At 41.5% G+C, this 17,762-nt stretch overlaps 1 protein-coding gene across 2 annotated transcripts in view; it reads left to right on the top strand.

The window, feature by feature from the left end:
* Window positions 1-17,762, top strand: part of ADAMTS9 (ADAM metallopeptidase with thrombospondin type 1 motif 9) — a 211,691-nt gene that overhangs the window by 180,034 nt on the left and 13,895 nt on the right. For both annotated transcript variants that reach the window (XM_048491555.1, XM_048491554.1), the window contains exons 31-33: window positions 1,961-2,131; window positions 9,574-9,768; window positions 11,505-11,637. In XM_048491555.1, the coding sequence (XP_048347512.1) occupies window positions 1,961-2,131; window positions 9,574-9,768; window positions 11,505-11,637 (499 nt within the window). The remainder of the gene's footprint in view (window positions 1-1,960; window positions 2,132-9,573; window positions 9,769-11,504; window positions 11,638-17,762) is intronic.

Genomic DNA, 17,762 nt, shown 5'->3' with positions numbered 1-17,762 from the left:
TGAAGTCTAGCAAATTCCTGCCTACTATCTCATTTCTATAATCCCTTCAGATTTGACTCTTGACAGCTGATATAGTACAGTGCACTTGGGTAAGGATGAATTGCCCAACAAGCCAGACATCATGATTAATAATAATTGCAAGCTATCACAACATAGCATAACTTAGCGATCACTGAAAATGTAGAGGTGCTAATTTGCTTAAATACGGCTGTGGTACAGACAGTGAGAGTGTGGTAACTGCAATTTGAGGCATAGGGAGGCTAGATAAAGAGTTGGGACTTTTACCCTGGTGAAGGGGTGTGTGAGCTCTCTCTCTCCCCCCTTTCCCCAGGCAAAAATGCCATTTCCTGACCTTCTTGTAAGTGGACTTGGGGTTGGGAGAAACAGGCACATTATGAGTATCTGTGTTTTTTTTCTGTATGAAATGTATAGAAGGTCTGGGGAAGGAGCCCCATTTCCAATTCCCTACACTGCAGCCGTGATCCAGATCAGTGGTAGGGTTGCCAGCCTCCAGGTGGGGCCTGGAGATCTCACAGAATTACAACTAGTCTCCAGACAACAGAGACCCGTTCCCCTGGAGAAAATGGCTGCTTTGGAACATGGTAGATACCCTGTTGAGGTTCATCCCTGAATCCCACTGTTCCCAGGCTCCCGTTCCAAATCTCCAGGAGTTCCCAACCTGAAGCTGGCAACCTAATCAGAGGACTTCTCACTTCTACTCCCCAATTACCTTTTAAGAGTCAAATTGTGCATCTGGTGTTCCAGTTACAGAGCTCCAGCATAACATGAATTTTGACTCTTAGGGAAGGAAACAATCGTGAGGTAACTGACACCTCAATCATATCTCTGTTTGCATGGAACTGAGCACTACCACATTCCATTGTGCTTATATTCTAGGACAGTGGTGGCGAACCTTTGGCACTCCAGATGTTATGGACTACAATTCCCACCAGCCCCTGCAAGCATGACCAATTGGCCATGCTGGCAGGGGCTGATGGGAATTGTAGTCCATAACATCTGGGGTGCCAAAGGTTTGCCACCACGGTTCTAGGAGATATATACAGCTGACAGCAGAAATCCAGAAGAATGCGATAATTATTTGTTACAATTTATGCTTTTGATCACACTTTAAACCTAGAGTGATAAAAGAACGTGTCTGAAGACACAGTAATAATAACATTTGACTAATGCTTTCTGAGTAACCATATGTTTCAGTTTAAGCTTCATCCAGTTGTCTCTCAGTCAGTTTTATATCGCCCTACCCCTGGTTTCACTATAAATTCCCATCCCAATTCAGGTCCAGAGGTAGATAAATTTAGAACTAAGTGACATTTTAAAAACAAACTGCAAGTATAGAGACACATTTCTGTAAAAGACATCATCATCATCATAGTTTATTTACGGTCGTTGACCAGCAAGATCCAGAAGAATTAAAATCATAACATTTTAGATATTACAAATATACAGATTAAAACAGTTAACAAAATGCAGATAATAGGCCTCAGGAACTCAGAACATCAGCTCAAGATAATGAGTGAAATGTCAGTCTAATAATAATTAATAATAAGGATTAGCTGGCAGAGCCAGTAGTGCTCTGTCGGGCCTTCCTGATTTTACTTGATATCCAGGCAAACTTTGAAACAGAATACGTTAGATTTTTATTGGTATCTGATAACAGTATTTTAACCTTTTCTTTCTTAGCCAAAGGAGAGTTTGTCTGGTCAAAGGACAGAAGCATCCAACATATCTCATCATAGTATGAGCATTCAAATAATATATGTTCCGAGTTTTCAACACCTCCTATTTGACAACTGCAAATTCAACCCTCAGTTGGTACTTTGTTATAAATCCCGTTAGTAAAAGACATAATCTCTCCCCTCATCAGCCCCTTTCTCACTGCCTCTGCCCACATTATTGCCACCAGACGGCCACCAATCGCTATTTCTCTTTGTCTTAACAGTGTAGCAAAACATGCGGAGAGGGATCCAGATACCGCAGAGTGATCTGCTTGGATCGAAACAGACAAGAAGTGGACGGACTTCACTGTGATCCAAGCAAGAGGCCGCCTGAGGTTGAGAGTTGTAACCTGCCACCATGTGAATACATCTGGATTACAGGGGACTGGTCAGAGGTAGGTGTCTCCTAGAAAAGAGGAGGGTTGGGCTTTAGGCTTAATGAAACAAATCTCTAAACCAGGGGTGTCAAGCTCTGTTATTACAAGGCCAGATCTGATGCAAATGGGTATCACAAGTTTTAAAAACATAATGGCAGGCTAAGAAGATAGTCTCCCGTTTCTCTTTTAAACTGAAGCCAGTATCATGAAAATACTGACCCGCGATCAAAGGCTGTCTATAACTAAATGTCATCAGAGACCCTAAAAATGACCATTTTCAACAGCTGCTGGGATACTTATAGACTACTGGGGTACCATGACTCTGCACTTACATCCCAGTGAAACTGTACTTTCAGCAAGTTCCGTGTCATGGCCTTATCTCTCTCTCGTGTCTCTCTTGAGTCTCTCTCTTGAGTCTCTCTTGTGGCCATACTAAGTAGCAACACTGGCCCAGTGATCTTTGTGGCCCGGCAAGCCTATACAAGAGAGAGTTTTGTAGTCTGATACCTTTTAGAGCTTTAATTAATGCTTTTGATTGGGCCTGAAAACTAACTGCCAGCCAATATAGATGGAACAAAACTGTCTGCTTACGCTTGCCAATCTGGTCGTCCCTTCCAGAAGGCAAAAAGTGTTCCGTAAGTAACAACTAATTCAATAAATATAGTTTTAAAATTGAAAAAAGGACATTGTAATAGAATCACACTGAAAAGCAGAAATTCAGAATAGTTGTTTGTCTATTGAAAATAGGTGGACAATCCTAAGCAACGTTATTTGCTTTCATAGCTTTAGAAGAGTTTGAAGAGTTTGGATTTATGTCCCCCCTTTATTTCCGGTAGGAGACTCAAAGGGGCTTACAATCACCTTGCCCTCCCCCCCTCACAACAAACATCTTGTGAGGTGGGTGGGGCTGAGAGAGCTCTGAAAAGCTGTGACTAGCCCAAGGTCACCCAGCTGGCGTGTGTGGGAGTGCACAGGCTAATCTGAATCCCCCAGATAAGTCTTCACAGCTCAGGTGGCAGAGCTGGGAATCAAACCCGGTTCCTCCAGATCAGAGTGCATCTGCTCTTAGCCACTATGCCACTGCTGCTCCTTTACACTACACCTTTACACTTTAGAAAGGTGTAACTCTGCTTAGAATTGCACTGGAACTGTAACCCTCCCCCTCCCCCCAAATCTGCAAGGTTCAGTATGGCCATGGAAAAATGAAGTGACTGACTGGAAGGCACCTCCCACATCTATATAGTTCTCAGTGTTATGCAACCGAGAAACTGCAACTTAAATTTAGGTGCTTGTGGATGGGGCAGGTGGGAGGGGATCTGATGTGACATTTTGTGTATTTTTGCATACATGTGATTGGTCCAGCTATTCTGGAAACTGAAATAAAAAACAACAACCACTCAAGGGAGCAGTAGTTGCTAAGAGGAGGTTCTGGAGGAACCGGGTTTGATTCCCAGCTCCGCCGCTTGAGTTGTGGAGGCTTCTCTGGGGAATTCAGATTAGCCTGTGCACTCCCACACACGCCAGCTGGGTGACCTTGGGCTAGTCACAGCTTCTCGGAGCTCTCTCAGCCCCACCTACCTCACAGGGTGTTTGTTGTGAGGGGGAAGGACAAGGAGATTGTAAGCCCCTTTGAGTCTCCTATAGGAGAGAAAGGGGGGGATATAAATCCAAACTCTTCTTCTTCAAAAGAAAGCCGGGTAGTTGCTGACTAACCACACCCATTTCCTTGTGTAAATACGAGGCTGAGACCCATACTTCTTGAACAAATGTGAGTTGGCAGTTCTGTCCCACAACACTGAGAGGTCTTGTCAAGAGAAATCGATGGCTTTCCCCGTTGTCACCAGAGACGGGTGTAGAAGGAAACCAATTGATGTCGGCCTGCTTCCTCTGCATCTTATGAAGGAGCATTTCACACCTGGAAAGAGCGGCAGTGAGAAATGACAGCGCTTTTGCTGACCTAGCAAAACAGGGGAAATTGCAGAGAGCAGAGTGGAGCTGAATCGCAAGCAGAAAACGCTTGTAGATATGTGGTTGCGAGGAAAAGAACCGAAAAGGGCCAGGTGAATGTTTGACATTTAAATGGCTTTTCTCGCTCTCCTTAAAGCCCAGTTCTGGACTGTGAGCAGGAGGCGCGTTCTGCGGGCCTTAAATATGGAAGAAGGGCAGCTAGCTAAGCTTCTGTATTAATTACTGGTCTAACAGTGCAATCCTAAGGAGAGTTACGCCCGTCTAAATCTATTAATTTCTCTGGGCTTTGGCTAGAGTAACTGCACAGGATTGCGCTGTAAATGATGCTGATAGAATTCCCAGAATAAATTGCCCTCGGAAGGTGGGGCCTCTTTGCATTATGTTTCTGTACCCCTCTAAATTACTCTAGCTCAGTGGTGGCGAACCTATGGCACGGGTGCCAGAGGTGGCACTCAGAGCCCTCTCTGTGGGCACGCATGCACAGAGTTCATCACATGATAATAGTGTAATTCTTTCAGAGAGATTATTAGCATTAAACCTAAGACCTAGTTTTGGGGAAGCAGTGTAGGTAACCCTGTTAAGCACTGTTAAACCCTACTGATTTTCATGGGAAGAATGAAAGCGTGATCATTTACCTGGGAGTAAGCTTGGTTGCTGGCAATGGGGTTTGCTTCTGGGTAAACCCTCCTAGGGTCGTGATTCACCTGTTCGAAGCATTGCACAGTTGCTTCAAAGCAAAGTCACCGACTACCACCAAGCTTACTCCCGAGTAACGCGCACCTTGGAGCCAACCGTTTTTCTACACTAAAACCTCAGTATTCAGGTTAAATTGCGGTGTTGGCACTTTGCGATAAATATGTGGGTTTGGGGTTACAGTTTGGGCACTCCGTCTCGAAAAGGTTCGCCATCACTGCTCTAGCTGTAAGTTTGAAGGTATCTGGTGGGTTTAAAAGTTGAGTAGCAAGAGGGGAGGAGTCAATGAGGAGATGACAGATCAATGGGAAGATAAAGGAGTCTCTTAGGTTAGGTCATCATCCTATTCTGATGCTGTTGCTTGGCCTTTGGGCTTGCCCTGCTGTTGGTTTCCAGCCCTTTACAAGAGACTCTCGCTAAGACTTAAGCTGTCTGATTCCGTCGGAGTATCTCAATTTTGATTTTGTTTCTGCTTTGTGAGGAATGAACCCGTCAGTCTTTATTTTCACACTGATTTCTCTTTCCCTGATCCTAATTTTCCCCATTACAATCACTATATTTTCCATTTTTTTTGCATCAATTATGTCTAAATTGCTTGTAATATATGAACGGCATCTAGTGGTATAAAAATAGAGTAAAAGAGACAGCAGCCACAGAAATCATCTATGACAGTAAAGAGATAATGACAACATAGGAAAAGAAAATGACCAGATCAACTCATTGCTGCCAAAGACAGACCTGCCCAAACAGCCTTAAAAGAAAGATAATCTGAGCTGCTCTTTTTTCAAAGTCATCGCTATTCCATAACTTCGGTCCACGAGATGTCATTATTCACTGTATGTTTCTACAGATCATACTCATATTTCTAGCCATGGTTGTTTAAAAAGGAGTCATATAAAAAGAAATAAATTTCCTTTCGTCTAAAAGTTATGTTTTTTTATCCCCTTCTTCTGTAACCGTTTTATATCACACATTTATTTCAGTGAAAGTTTGTTTTCACATTATGGTGTGTGCCCTGATTTTATGCTGTCAGGAAAACCACAGGATTGCAAGCAGTAACTTGCAATATAGTCCTCATTATGGGAGTGTGGGGAAATAAACCACACTTGATGACTGTGCACAGTCGTTTCCTCCTTGTCAGTTAAAAGCAGAGTATATACACAGAAGAAGAAGAAGAGTTTGGATTTATATCCCCCCTTTCTCTCCTGTAGGAGACTCAAAGGGGCTGACAATCTCCTTGCCCTTCCCCCCGTGCAACAAACACCCTGTGGGGTGGGTGGGGCTGAGAAAGCTCTGAGAAGCTGTGCCCAGCCCAAGGTCACCCAGCTGGCGTGTATGGGAGTGTACAGGCTAATCTGAACTCCCTAGATAAGCCTCCACAGCTCAGGCGGCAGAGCTGGGAATCAAACCCGGTTCCTCCAGATTAGATACACGAGCTCTTAACCTCCTACGCCACTGCTGCTCCCACAGCCATAGATTATTATAGCAGTGGGTGCAGTTAGCGGGAATACATAAAATGAAGGACAGGAGAAAAATGTAAGCTACTTTTGGACCTCTTTGGGGAGAAAGGTGAGGTATAAGTATATAAATAAACAAATAAATGGTTAGTGCTCTGCATCTTCTGCGAGATTAAAAAAACTTGGAGCGTGGTGTTTCAGAATTATAAACAGCGGAACCTCGGTTTTCATTGCCTTCGGTTTTCATTGGTTTCGGTTTTCATCAATTTTTTTTTAGTGAAAATTTTGTCTCGGTTGTCATTGATTTGCCTCGGTTTTCATCGATTTGCAGTAAGGTGCAGGGGTTTGTGGAGAAAAATCACCCGGACAAAGCTGTTGCAGGCCGCGTCTGCAACTTGTTAAATGACAATGTCTTGCCCCATTTCAGAGAAATCTTAAAGAGGCGTCAGAAACAGGCCTCTTTGGACAGCTTTCTGGTGCGACATTGGTCCACTGGCTCTGAAGCTGGTCCTAGTGTTATTGTTTGTTACTGTTTTCAGAATTAAACACTATGTTTGTTCACCAAAAAATGTGTTTTTGGTGTGTTTTTTGGAGTGCCTAGAACGGATTAATTGGATTTACATTGATTCCTATGGAAAAGTTTGCCTCAGTTTTCATCCGTTTCGGTTTTCATAGATTCTTTTCGGACGGATTACCAACTAAAACCGAGGTTCCACTGTATTCTACTTAAAAAGAAACAAACGAGGGGATGTTCGCTTGACCTGGAATTGCTAAGGCTTCCTGTTGCCATGTTTGTGGGAGAGGACTAAAAATACAAGCCATCAACCCAGTTTTGCAATCTATAGCTGCTTATTTTATTTTAAATCAGTGTTACCAATGAGGGCAATGAGGCCTTTGATTTAGGAAGAGATGGCGTTTGGATTTACACCCTACCATTCTCTCCAGTAAGGAGTCTCAAAGTGGCTTACAAATTTCTTCCCTTCCCCTCCCTTGTGAGGTAAGCAGGGCTGAGACAGTTCAGAGAGAACTGTGACTGGCCCAAGATCACCCAGCAAACTTCTTCATGTGTCCGAACAGGGAAATAAATTCAGTTGGCCAAATTAGAGTCCACTACTGTTGAACACTACACCACACCGTGTAGCCTTTGGTTTGGCATTTCATTTCTCCATGCCATGAATAGTCGTTTGAACACTGAGGTGCTGGAATGACATCTGGCATACACATTCAAGGTGCAGGTCTAGGAGCAGCAGTGGCGTAGGAGGTTAAGAGTTCGTGTATCTAATCTGGAGGAACCGGGTTTGATTCTCTTCTCTGCCACCTGAGCTGTGGAGGCTTATCTGGGGAGTTCAGATTAGCCTGTATACTCCCACACACGCCAGCTGGGTGGCCTTGGGCTAGTCACAGCTTCTTGGAGCTCTCTCAGCCCCACCTACCTCACAGGGTGTTTGTTGTGAGGGGGGAAGGGCAAGGAGATTGTCAGCCCCTTTGAGTCTCCTGCAGGAGAGAAAGGGGGGATAGAATTCCAAACTCTTCTTCTTCTTCTTCTTCTTCTTCTTCTTCTTCTTCTTCTTCTTCTTCTTCTTCTTCTTCTTCTTCTTCTTCTTCTTCTTCTTCTTCTTCTTCTTCTTCTTCTTCTTCTTCTTCTTCTTCTTCTTCTTCTTCTTCTTCTTCTATTATTCATGTTTGAATCCCTGCTCAACACCTGATGACAGCGTCAAGGGACCAGGAATGCAATATAGGCCTTGGAGATTGAGGCTTTGGAGTAAATGCTGGCGTGGATTCACACAACATAATTTTGCATGAAGTCGAATGAGGTGAAGGGGGGATAGCAGCATAGGTTGTACTATAGCGTCTGATCTGAGACTTCATCCAGCGTAAAAGCTGCATTTCTTTCATCCCTGTATCTCCGGCTGATATCAGGGTGGATCCAAACATTGTAGCATTTTGCCAATTCCCCACGCTCATTGCAGATCCTCCATTTACCTCTCCTACTGGTCCTGAGGGTCCCCTGTCTCCCAGGAACAGCATTTCAGGAAGCTCAGTTGGGGGGGGGGGATTGGAAAGTTTCACTCCACTGAACAGATGTCCCTCCCATTAGAAGAAAATGACATTTGGCTCCAATCCAGTCTACGGCATTCTGTCTCTGTCATATTATCTTGCTTACACTGTGTCAAAAGGAGCCGGGAACTGGTTGGGCGGGAGAACAGTGTGTCAAAGAGATATAGTCCTCCCTTCTTCTCAGAACTATTTGTAGGAGTTGGAAAGGAAATAAATGCATTTCTGACACTTTCCTTTTGATTGGAAAGGTGACTTTAACAGGGGGAGGGAAATGAACAATGGCAAAGTGAGGGGGGTACTCAGTCGGTTGAAGGGTACAGTCCGAAGTAGCGATGTTTGTGAAGCTTCAGAGGTGGTTGTGGTGGGTTTTCCGGGCTGTGTGGCCGTGGAAAACCCACCACAACCAGTTGAATCCGGCCGTGAAAGCCTTCGACAGTACTTTCAAAGTTGCGTTTGTCATGCAGATTTCTCTTGCTTCTAACCAAGCGCTGTAATCATTCAATTACAAGTCAGCCCCTCTAGCCTTAAATTATTATTCGTGTACAATTAAAAATGAGATGTATTTTGAAATTCTGTCCAGTGTTGATGCCTGAATAGTTGTCATTCAGTGGGCTTGGCAGCCCAGGCCAGTAGCCACACAGAGAGGTGTCGAATATGTGTGATCCTTTAGGTGATTTTGGTGCCACTATCCTGGTTGCTGAAACTGACAAGCTTCGGGTCAATGTAAACTGGTAGGCAGCTCCAGAGCTGCTGCTTCTGCCTCTTCCACAAGGGATCTCAGTGTGGTAAATATGAAGCCTGCAGCAAGTGATGCACAGAGCATGTGCAAGGAAAGGGAACAATGGTCTAGTCAATGCGTCACTTGCTTCCATTCCCATGCACTTCATTTCCTATGAAGCAACAGGAGAAAAAGACAGAAAAGGCAGCCCCTGTAAGGCTCCAGGTAAAAATATTTTTTTAAAAAAACTTCCACTAGTGCAGTTCATAATTGGCAGCCCAATAATAACTTACACAGGGGGCAGTTTGCCCATCATCACTAGTTCTTAAGTAACAGAAGATGGAAGTGGTTAAGGGCAGGAAAAACATAATGGGAAAAGATGGGGCTATGTAATTCCCAACCCCTAAATACCCATCCTGTCCATACAGTTTCACATGCCTGGAGCTGGTAGACAATAAAATAATGGTTTTAACTTTGTGTCATATCACCCAAACACTTTTTATTCTTTTTTATTCTTTTTGTTCGACAGTACACTTTTTATTCTTATTTACGTACTTATTTTGCAGTGCTCTGTGACGTGTGGAGAAGGCTACAGGCAGCGGCTGGTCTCCTGCAGTGAAATTTACACTGGGAAGGACCATTATGAGTACGGTTATCAGAACACCATCAACTGCCCTGGCACGCAACCTGCAAATGTAGACTCGTGTTACCTGGGTGAATGTCCTGTTTTGGCAATGTGGAGAGTTGGAAATTGGGGAAGTGTATGTTTCTAGTACTTCTTTTTAAATTATTTATTTTTCATTTTAACACTGCCTGACCTGTGCTGAGGGCTCATAACAACCAAATAGGGAGAAAGAGTGTTTACTACAGAGAGAGAGAGAGAGAGAGAGAGAAACGCTTCCTTTTTTCCTAATAATGCCCTATCTTTGTTCCTCTGCAGTATGGCCCCTTGGGCAACTGAGGAAGATAAAGGGGTTACTAACTTTTGTTTAATTTTGGGCTGGTAGACACTATGGGAGCGATTCAGTCAACATCATGGTTTCTGTTTTGTGTGGCATGGGCAGCACACAGATATTTTCATGTGTATAGCTTTGGTGCATGCAAACTCTTGAAATGGTTGTGGTGGGTTTTCCGGGCTGTGTGGCCGTGGTCTGGTGGATCTTGTTCCTAACGTTTCACCTGCATCTGTGGCTGGCATCTTCAGAGGTGTATCACAGAGGGAAGTCTGTTACACACTGTGTCCAGAGAGAAGGGAATGTTTGGGGTACATATTGTCCATACCCAAAACATTCCCTTCTCTCTGGACACAGTGTGTAACAGACTTCCCCTGTGTGATACACCTCTGAAGATGCCAGCCACAGATGCAGGCGAAACATTAGAAGAGAAGAGTTTGGATTTATATCCCCCCTTTCTCTCCTGCAGGAGACTCAAAGGGGCTTACAATCTCCTTGCCCTTCCCCCTCACAACAAACACCCTGTGAGGCAGGTGGGGCTGAGAGAGCTCCGAGAAGCTGTGACTAGCCCAAGGTCACCCAGCTGGCGTGTGTGGGAGTGTACAGGCTAATCTGAATTCCCCAGATAAACCTCCACAGCTCAGGCGGCAGAGCTGGGAATCAAGCCCGGTTCCTCCAGATTAGATACATGAGCTCTTAACCTCCTACGCCACCAGACCACAGCCACACAGCCCGGAAAACCCACCACAACCAGTTGAATCCGGCTGTGAAAGCCTTCGACAATACTTGAAATGGTGACTGCATGGGAGCATTATGGGTAGCACATACTTCCATTGGTGAGCTCCTGGTGCAGTGATACAATGACTGTCCAAGTGTCACCCAACAAGCTTCTTGGCAGAGTGGGGCTTTGGACTTGGACTTCCCAGATCCTAAACCGCTATTAATCACTGCACTGCACTGGCTCTCTGAGTGGGGATATCAGGGGACTGGTGTCTGAGACAGCACAGCTCCATAACCTTCTGAAACTTTTTTAATTTATGGAAAGCACTAACTGGTCCCTGAATTCAGAAAAAAAAATTACACAGCACTACAATACGCCTGAGTGAGTTGATTGTATGTTGTGTCCTTGGACATACTGCAAAGCATGAAACCCAAGTACCTGTTCTGACTGTGCAGTCACTGTAAGTGAATTTTAGTTTGCGTTTCTTTGCAGAAACGTAGTGCTAGAGTTCCGCCATTAGCCCCTTCTTTCAAATGGTATATTGGATTGCCTGAGCATACATAGCTACAGCAGCCTGTCTCACAGCAAGTCTTTCTGTTTGTAAATATGATTGGTAGTATGCAGTTTCCCGCACTACATACAAGAATCTGCATGCCAATTGAAGAATACATCCCCTTCTCCCTCCGCCCTTTAATTTTTTAAATCATTCCACACAGCTGTCTTGGTTTTGTTTTTGAAAACACAATTCATCTTGGCCCAGACTTGCAAAATATCTCTTTGCGTCTCAGGAATGAAACTGACACGAGTTTTCTTTGTTTTCTAGTGCTCAGTGAGTTGTGGGATTGGTGTAATTCATCGGTCAGTTCAGTGCCTTACAAATGATGACCAGGCAAGCAATTTATGCCTTGATGATTTGAAACCTGAAGAGAGAAGAACATGCCGCAATATTCACGAATGTAAGAGGCTTTCCAAATGATTTCCTGTAAAACTGTGTTAGTTTTAAAACTGCACTAGTCCCAAATTAACAGCAGTTACTCTGCATCCTTTCCCCAATATGATAGGGGCTGTGATTCCACGTTGCCAGAGGATAGCCATTTACTCTAAGTAGGTGCTGCTGTGTTTGATTGAAAGTAGAATAGATGCATAGAGCTGACAATGGCGAGCATGCAGATTGCAAAGATCTGATCGTCTATAAGGAAAATATTTTAAAATTATTGGGATTATTACAGGGGTAACCTTGCTGGTATTTACTATGGTTTTCCTTGTATTTTTACTTTATTTTCACATAGTCTACTCAAGGGCTTCTCTGTTCAAGTTTGTGACTAGTATCCTATGTCTTTAAATAATGTGTTTAACGGTCACAAAATGGTGCAGGTATAAGAAAGGACAAGTTATATCATTACTACTTAATGAAGCTTCAGGCACTAGCAGATATGGACCTTTCCCGTTCGATTAAGTTATTTCGTACATTTTTATTCTGCTGTTCCACCGAACAGTTTAGGACAGTATATATTGTCTCCTATCCTACATTTTATTCTCAGAAGGAGGGCGTGAGGTAAGTTTGGGTGAGAGAGAATGACTGGCAGATGGGAGAGTCGAAACTGGACTTCCGAGTCCCTAGTCCAACACTGTTCACCTTAAAACCATTCTGGGTCTCTCTGGCTCGTATTTCCACAGTGCTAACAGTTCCCTCATAGATTCAGGAGCCATTCCTGAGTAGCTCCTTCTTCCATCCTGAAATAGTGTCAGAAGTAACTGTGGAGGAGTTTATAGCATAGCTCCTCCTAGAACCTGAAGTGATGCTAGTTTGAGAAGAACCCACTTCCGGTCTCTACTCATGCAACTGGACAATCTGTCCCCATATTTATGGTGTGTCAGGGAGATGCATGGTGGCAGTTCTCACGCTCTGAAGATGGCATTAGAGAAGCCACACAAAATACTTTTGGGTCAGGAGTCAAAGAAGGCTGCTCATCTCTCCCAAGCAGAGAAAAACCTCACTTGCTACAAAAGTTGTGGGGAAGCTCAGCCCAAAAAAAAGACCTCCATGGGAGAAAGGGGAGTGTTCAGTGCATTCAATATTGTCTCTTGGGGACTCCTACTGCAATGTCCAGAGGCAGGAAAAGTCTCTGGGACATGAAGTGGAAGTCTGAGAGAGAACAAACACTATCTCGCAGCAGTGATGGCTTGAAAAGCCCTGCAACCCTAACTTTCCATAAAATAAGGACACCTGAAAAAGAATGACAGCAGAATCTCAATGCCCGAATGGAGAAACATCGAACCGCAAAAATAACTATTTCGTTTTGAGTAATAAGAATTACTACCAACCTACCGGGACTTCACCCTGAAGCAGAAACAGAGGTAGGGTAAAGAGATCTCTGGTGGGGAACGGTCACAGAGAAAAGGAAGTGGAGGAAATTAGAGACAAGAAGGATAAGTGGTTTTTTAAGCTGAGAAAGAGAAGTGCAGAGAAAGGAGAACCAGAAATATAAAATAATAATGATTAAAGGGACACCATGCCTTTAAGAAAGGGAAGGCGAAGAGAAGGCTGAGAGTAAATGAAGAAAAAAACCACAAAGTATCAGAAGACAAACGAGTAATGTCAGCAGAGCATGCGAGAGTTTAAAGGCTCCAAGTAACAAAAGGCACTAAAGAATCCGAATAGCAATAACAAAAGGCTTTAAACAGTAAATGTACTGAGTTAAAGGTACTGAGTTAAAATGAAAAATGTTTGAAGGGAAAGAGCAGCAAGAAGAAGCAAAGTGTGAATGAACTACAGAGGGTGAGTAGGCGGTGGGTGTGAAAGAAATGAGCTAAAAAGGAGTCACAGGCAAAGAAAGATGGGAAGAAGCAGGCATATATTATATGTCTAACTAGTAAACTGAAAGGCATACCCTGAAATAAGGAAAAGCGGCAAATACAAGGAAGAATAATATAAAGGTAAATAGTGTAGCAGAAGTAAAGACCCCAGAAAAAATGACAGCTGAACCAACTTCAACTTTCAACAAGAAACAAAAGAACGTTTCAGTGGACTAGATACTGAACTCCAAGAGATGAAAAAAGAATTAGAACCAATTAAGAAGACTGAAAGCTCAATAAACCAAATAAACAATGGACTGAAAAAGGCAAATGAAAAAATAGAACTGTTCAAAGACAAACTAGAAATCTTTCAAAAACAAGTAGACAGTCATGCAGACAATATTGGCCTATTAGAACTGAAACAAAAAGAAAAATCTTGGAGAATTAGAGGTTTAAAAGAACAAGAAAATGAGGATTTAAGAGCAAGAATAATCCAAGCCCAGGCTATTTTTCTTGGAATGATGGCTGAAAAGATAGATAGCAAGACAGACAGAATGTATCACATAAATTCAAGATTTGCAAAAGAAAAAAAAGTATCAGCACATTCTGATATATTTCTCAAGAAAAGTAATAAGGGGTGAAATCATTAGACATCATCCAGCTGAGAAATTAATCATTGAAGAAAAAATAATGACTGTACTAAAGGAAATAACAACACATATACCAAGAAAAATAAAGGAAAATGGATTCCTGGTGGAAATCTTATGAAAACAAGAAGTAAACTTTCAATGGGGCCAACTTGAAGGACTCTCTTTTATGACAGTTCAAGAACATATAATATAAATACAGCACAAGAAAGCACAGAACTTCTTGGCGAGGAATAAAAAAGATTTAATTGTAGCTAAATTACTAAATAATGAGTGGTCAATTTTCTTTTGGGGATTGTTTAAACATGTCTGCTTTTTTGTGATTTCTGATTATCATTTGTTATTATTTAATTTTTCAGTTTGTCTTAATCATTAAATAATAAGACAATCGGTTGTAAAGTGCTAACATAGAATGTGAAAGTCCAGAATTAATATTTGAAGATACAGGGGGGAAGGATTTCTGGGACTGGAAATAACAGTGCAAGAGGATGAGCTACTGGGGGTTGATATTTATGTATCCACTAAAAATGATTCCATGGACTACAATTCCCATCAGCCCCTGCCAGCATGGCTAATTGGCCGTGCTGGCAGGGGCTGATGGGAATTGTAGTCCATGAATATCTGGAGTGCCATAGGTTCTCCACTACTGTACAAATTTAATGCAGAAACTTGGTTTATAAGGTGTGTGGAGGGAACAAGAAAGGCAAGCAAAAGAGTTCACTTCTTTCTCAAATAGACAAGGATCGACATCGGGATGTTTATGCACTCCAACACAGAAAATTCTACCTGGTTTGATATCAGATCACAACCCAATTCAGTGGGAAATAAAACTTGGTCAGAAACAAAATAATTGGAGACTGAAGGAGTGGTTGTTATGGAATGAAACAGTAAAACAACTATGTGAAAAAAAATTAATAAATGTTTTGAAGTAAATAATAATTCAGTGATATTTTTAGATGCAGAAAAGGCATTTGACAGTGTGAACTAGGCATTTGTGACTAAAGTCCTGCAAAATATGGGCATTGAAGGGTGTTACCAACAAGTGGGGAAGGCTATTTATTCATCTCAAAAACAAAAAATATTGATTAGTAGCAACCTGACAGATTCATTTGCAGTCCAAAAAGCATGCCTCTTATCTCCTTTATTATTCAAAATGACTTTAGAAGTTTTAAACAGTGATATTAGAAATAATAAGAAGATAGAAGGAATAAAAATAAAAGGAGAAAATTATAAACTTAGGGCGTTCACAGATGACCTGGTAAATTTCTATTCCTAGATGAACCACTAGAAAAAATTAATATGGTGTTAGAAAAGTAAACAGATTTGGAAAATTAGTTGGTTTGAAGATTAGCCAAGTAAAAACAAAAATGATGATTAAAAACTTAAGGATTGAAGAATTAGAATTACAGTAAAAATCAGTATTTGGCCAAACACAGGTAAATTCCGCATGGACCAAAAACAGCAGTGTGAAAACAGTGTGAAAATGGTGAAAACCCTTTTACACCCGACTAAACCCTTGTACACCATTTTCACATTGCTATTTTTGGCCCATGCGGAATCCGCCTTAGAGAGAAAAATACTTAGGGGTTATAATGGAAAAGAACAACAACACACTTTTTCAGATTGATTACAAGAAAATATGAAAGGAATAAGAAATTAATTAGAAAATTGGGGGGAAAACCCCTTATGATTTCCCTGATGGGCAGAAGAGCAATAATCAAAATGAATATCTTGCCTAAAATATTATATTTATTTCAAAACATCCCCATAGTACTCACAGAGAATCCGTTCCAACAATGGAGAAAAGAGTTGATGAAATTTCCCTGGTGTGGAAGAAAACCTAGGATAAAATGCTCTTCACCGATAGATGCCGAGGAGAGAGGAGGAAGGGCAGTTCCAACGTACAAACTTACTTTGAGGTTTAGTATGGTTAAAAGAGTGGAGTATGCTAAAAAAAAACCACAGATTGCTGAAAACAGAAGGGCAAAATAATAATAAAGGCTGCATAATTGCTTATGGACAGAAAAAAGCAAAAGCTTTAAAAACTTCAGAAATTATTTTAGCAGGAATCCACTATTAAAAGTGTGGATGAAATTTAAGGATAGATTCCCTAATGGCATTCCTGTGTCGTCAAGAATGGGAGCTTTACAAATAAAGGAAAACAGTGAAGAGAGAGGTTGTTTACGATGTGGAGATGTTATAAAGAGGATGGGTAAAGAAGTCAGATTGAAACCCAGAGACCAGATTATAATTCAAGGGAAGGTATGCCAGTGGTTTACTTATCTTCAATTAACAGAATACTTTAAAGCAGATAACAAAAAGTGGGGGTTTAGCCAAAATAAAATGACCTTTGAAGAAATTCTGTGCGAAGATGACATTAAAAGAGAAAATGTATAGGCATCTGTTATCATTGAAAACTGAACAGGAAGAAGTTACAATCAAATGGGCCCAAAATATTCGAAGAAGTATTCCGTTGGATGAATGGATCGAACTATGGAAAAAGGTTAACAAATTCACTTTTGAGTATGGATTTTAAAGATAATTTTTATAAAATCTTCCATAGGGGGTATCTTGCTCCAGTAGCATTATCTAAGATGAATAAAAAATGCTAAATGTGAAATGAGAGAAGAAACCTTTGTTTCTATTTCTGGCGGCAATGCAAGAAAGTGTGGGAATATTGGACATGGATTCATGAAAGTAAAATTTGAAATGACTCCCAAATCATACTTGTTAGGGTTAAGTAATAACAAAAGAGTAAAGCATAACAACGTTCTGTTTCTTTATTTGGTTAGCACAGCCATGATTGTCTTGGCCAAAAATTGGAAACTACAGACAACTCCCACTGTAGAAAAATGAATTAAAAAAGTATGGAACACAGTTGAACTAGATAAATTGACTTGTTTGTTAAGAGAAGGCTCCTTGGAAAGTTTAATGTGACTTGGACTCCTTTTATGAATTTACATATTGGAACAATTTAAAGTAAAATTGTCAACCGTAGGATTAGAGGAATAGGAACGAAAGATATATTAATAAGACAATATGTTGAATAATACTATGATGATAAAGAAGTTACAAGTTAAAGGAAAGTTCCAAGAAAATTGTTATAGTCAGAAACAAATAGTTGGCAAACTGTTCTGCGGGGAAATATATAAAATCCTGATTTATGCATTTGAGTTCAGAGATGAAAGTCAGCGGAAAGCTATTGTGGTGTTTATTCGTTCTTGCTGTGTTGAATGTTTCCCATTCAGGTCTGAGCTGTTCTATACGATTTATGTCATTCTCGAGCTCGGGTCTTGAGTGCTTTTTTCTCTGATCTGTGGACTGAGATCGGTACTGTTTTTAAACATGCACGTGTGTTAATGTTCTTGTTTATTGAAACTTGCAATAAAGTTTTATTTAAAAAAAATTAAAAAGAACGGCCCCACAAAATAACGACAGATCCGCCAGCTAGTAAAATAACCACGCTTTCTAAGCAGCAAGATACTGCAGAAGAGAGCTTGATACCCCTGGTACAGAAGCTAGAAAGAATACCAAGCTGGGTATAACAAAATGTATACTAAAGCTCAAGGAAGTATGGTGAGTCATTACTGAGTCAAGAAGTATGCTTATTCCAGCTAAGCAGCCAGACTAGGTATTAA

Source organism: Sphaerodactylus townsendi, linkage group LG03, assembly GCF_021028975.2.
Source record: "Sphaerodactylus townsendi isolate TG3544 linkage group LG03, MPM_Stown_v2.3, whole genome shotgun sequence".
NCBI lineage: Eukaryota > Metazoa > Chordata > Lepidosauria > Squamata > Sphaerodactylidae > Sphaerodactylus > Sphaerodactylus townsendi.
The sequence above is the reverse complement of the archived record's forward strand: the minus strand, read 5'-3'. Positions and strand labels throughout refer to the sequence as shown.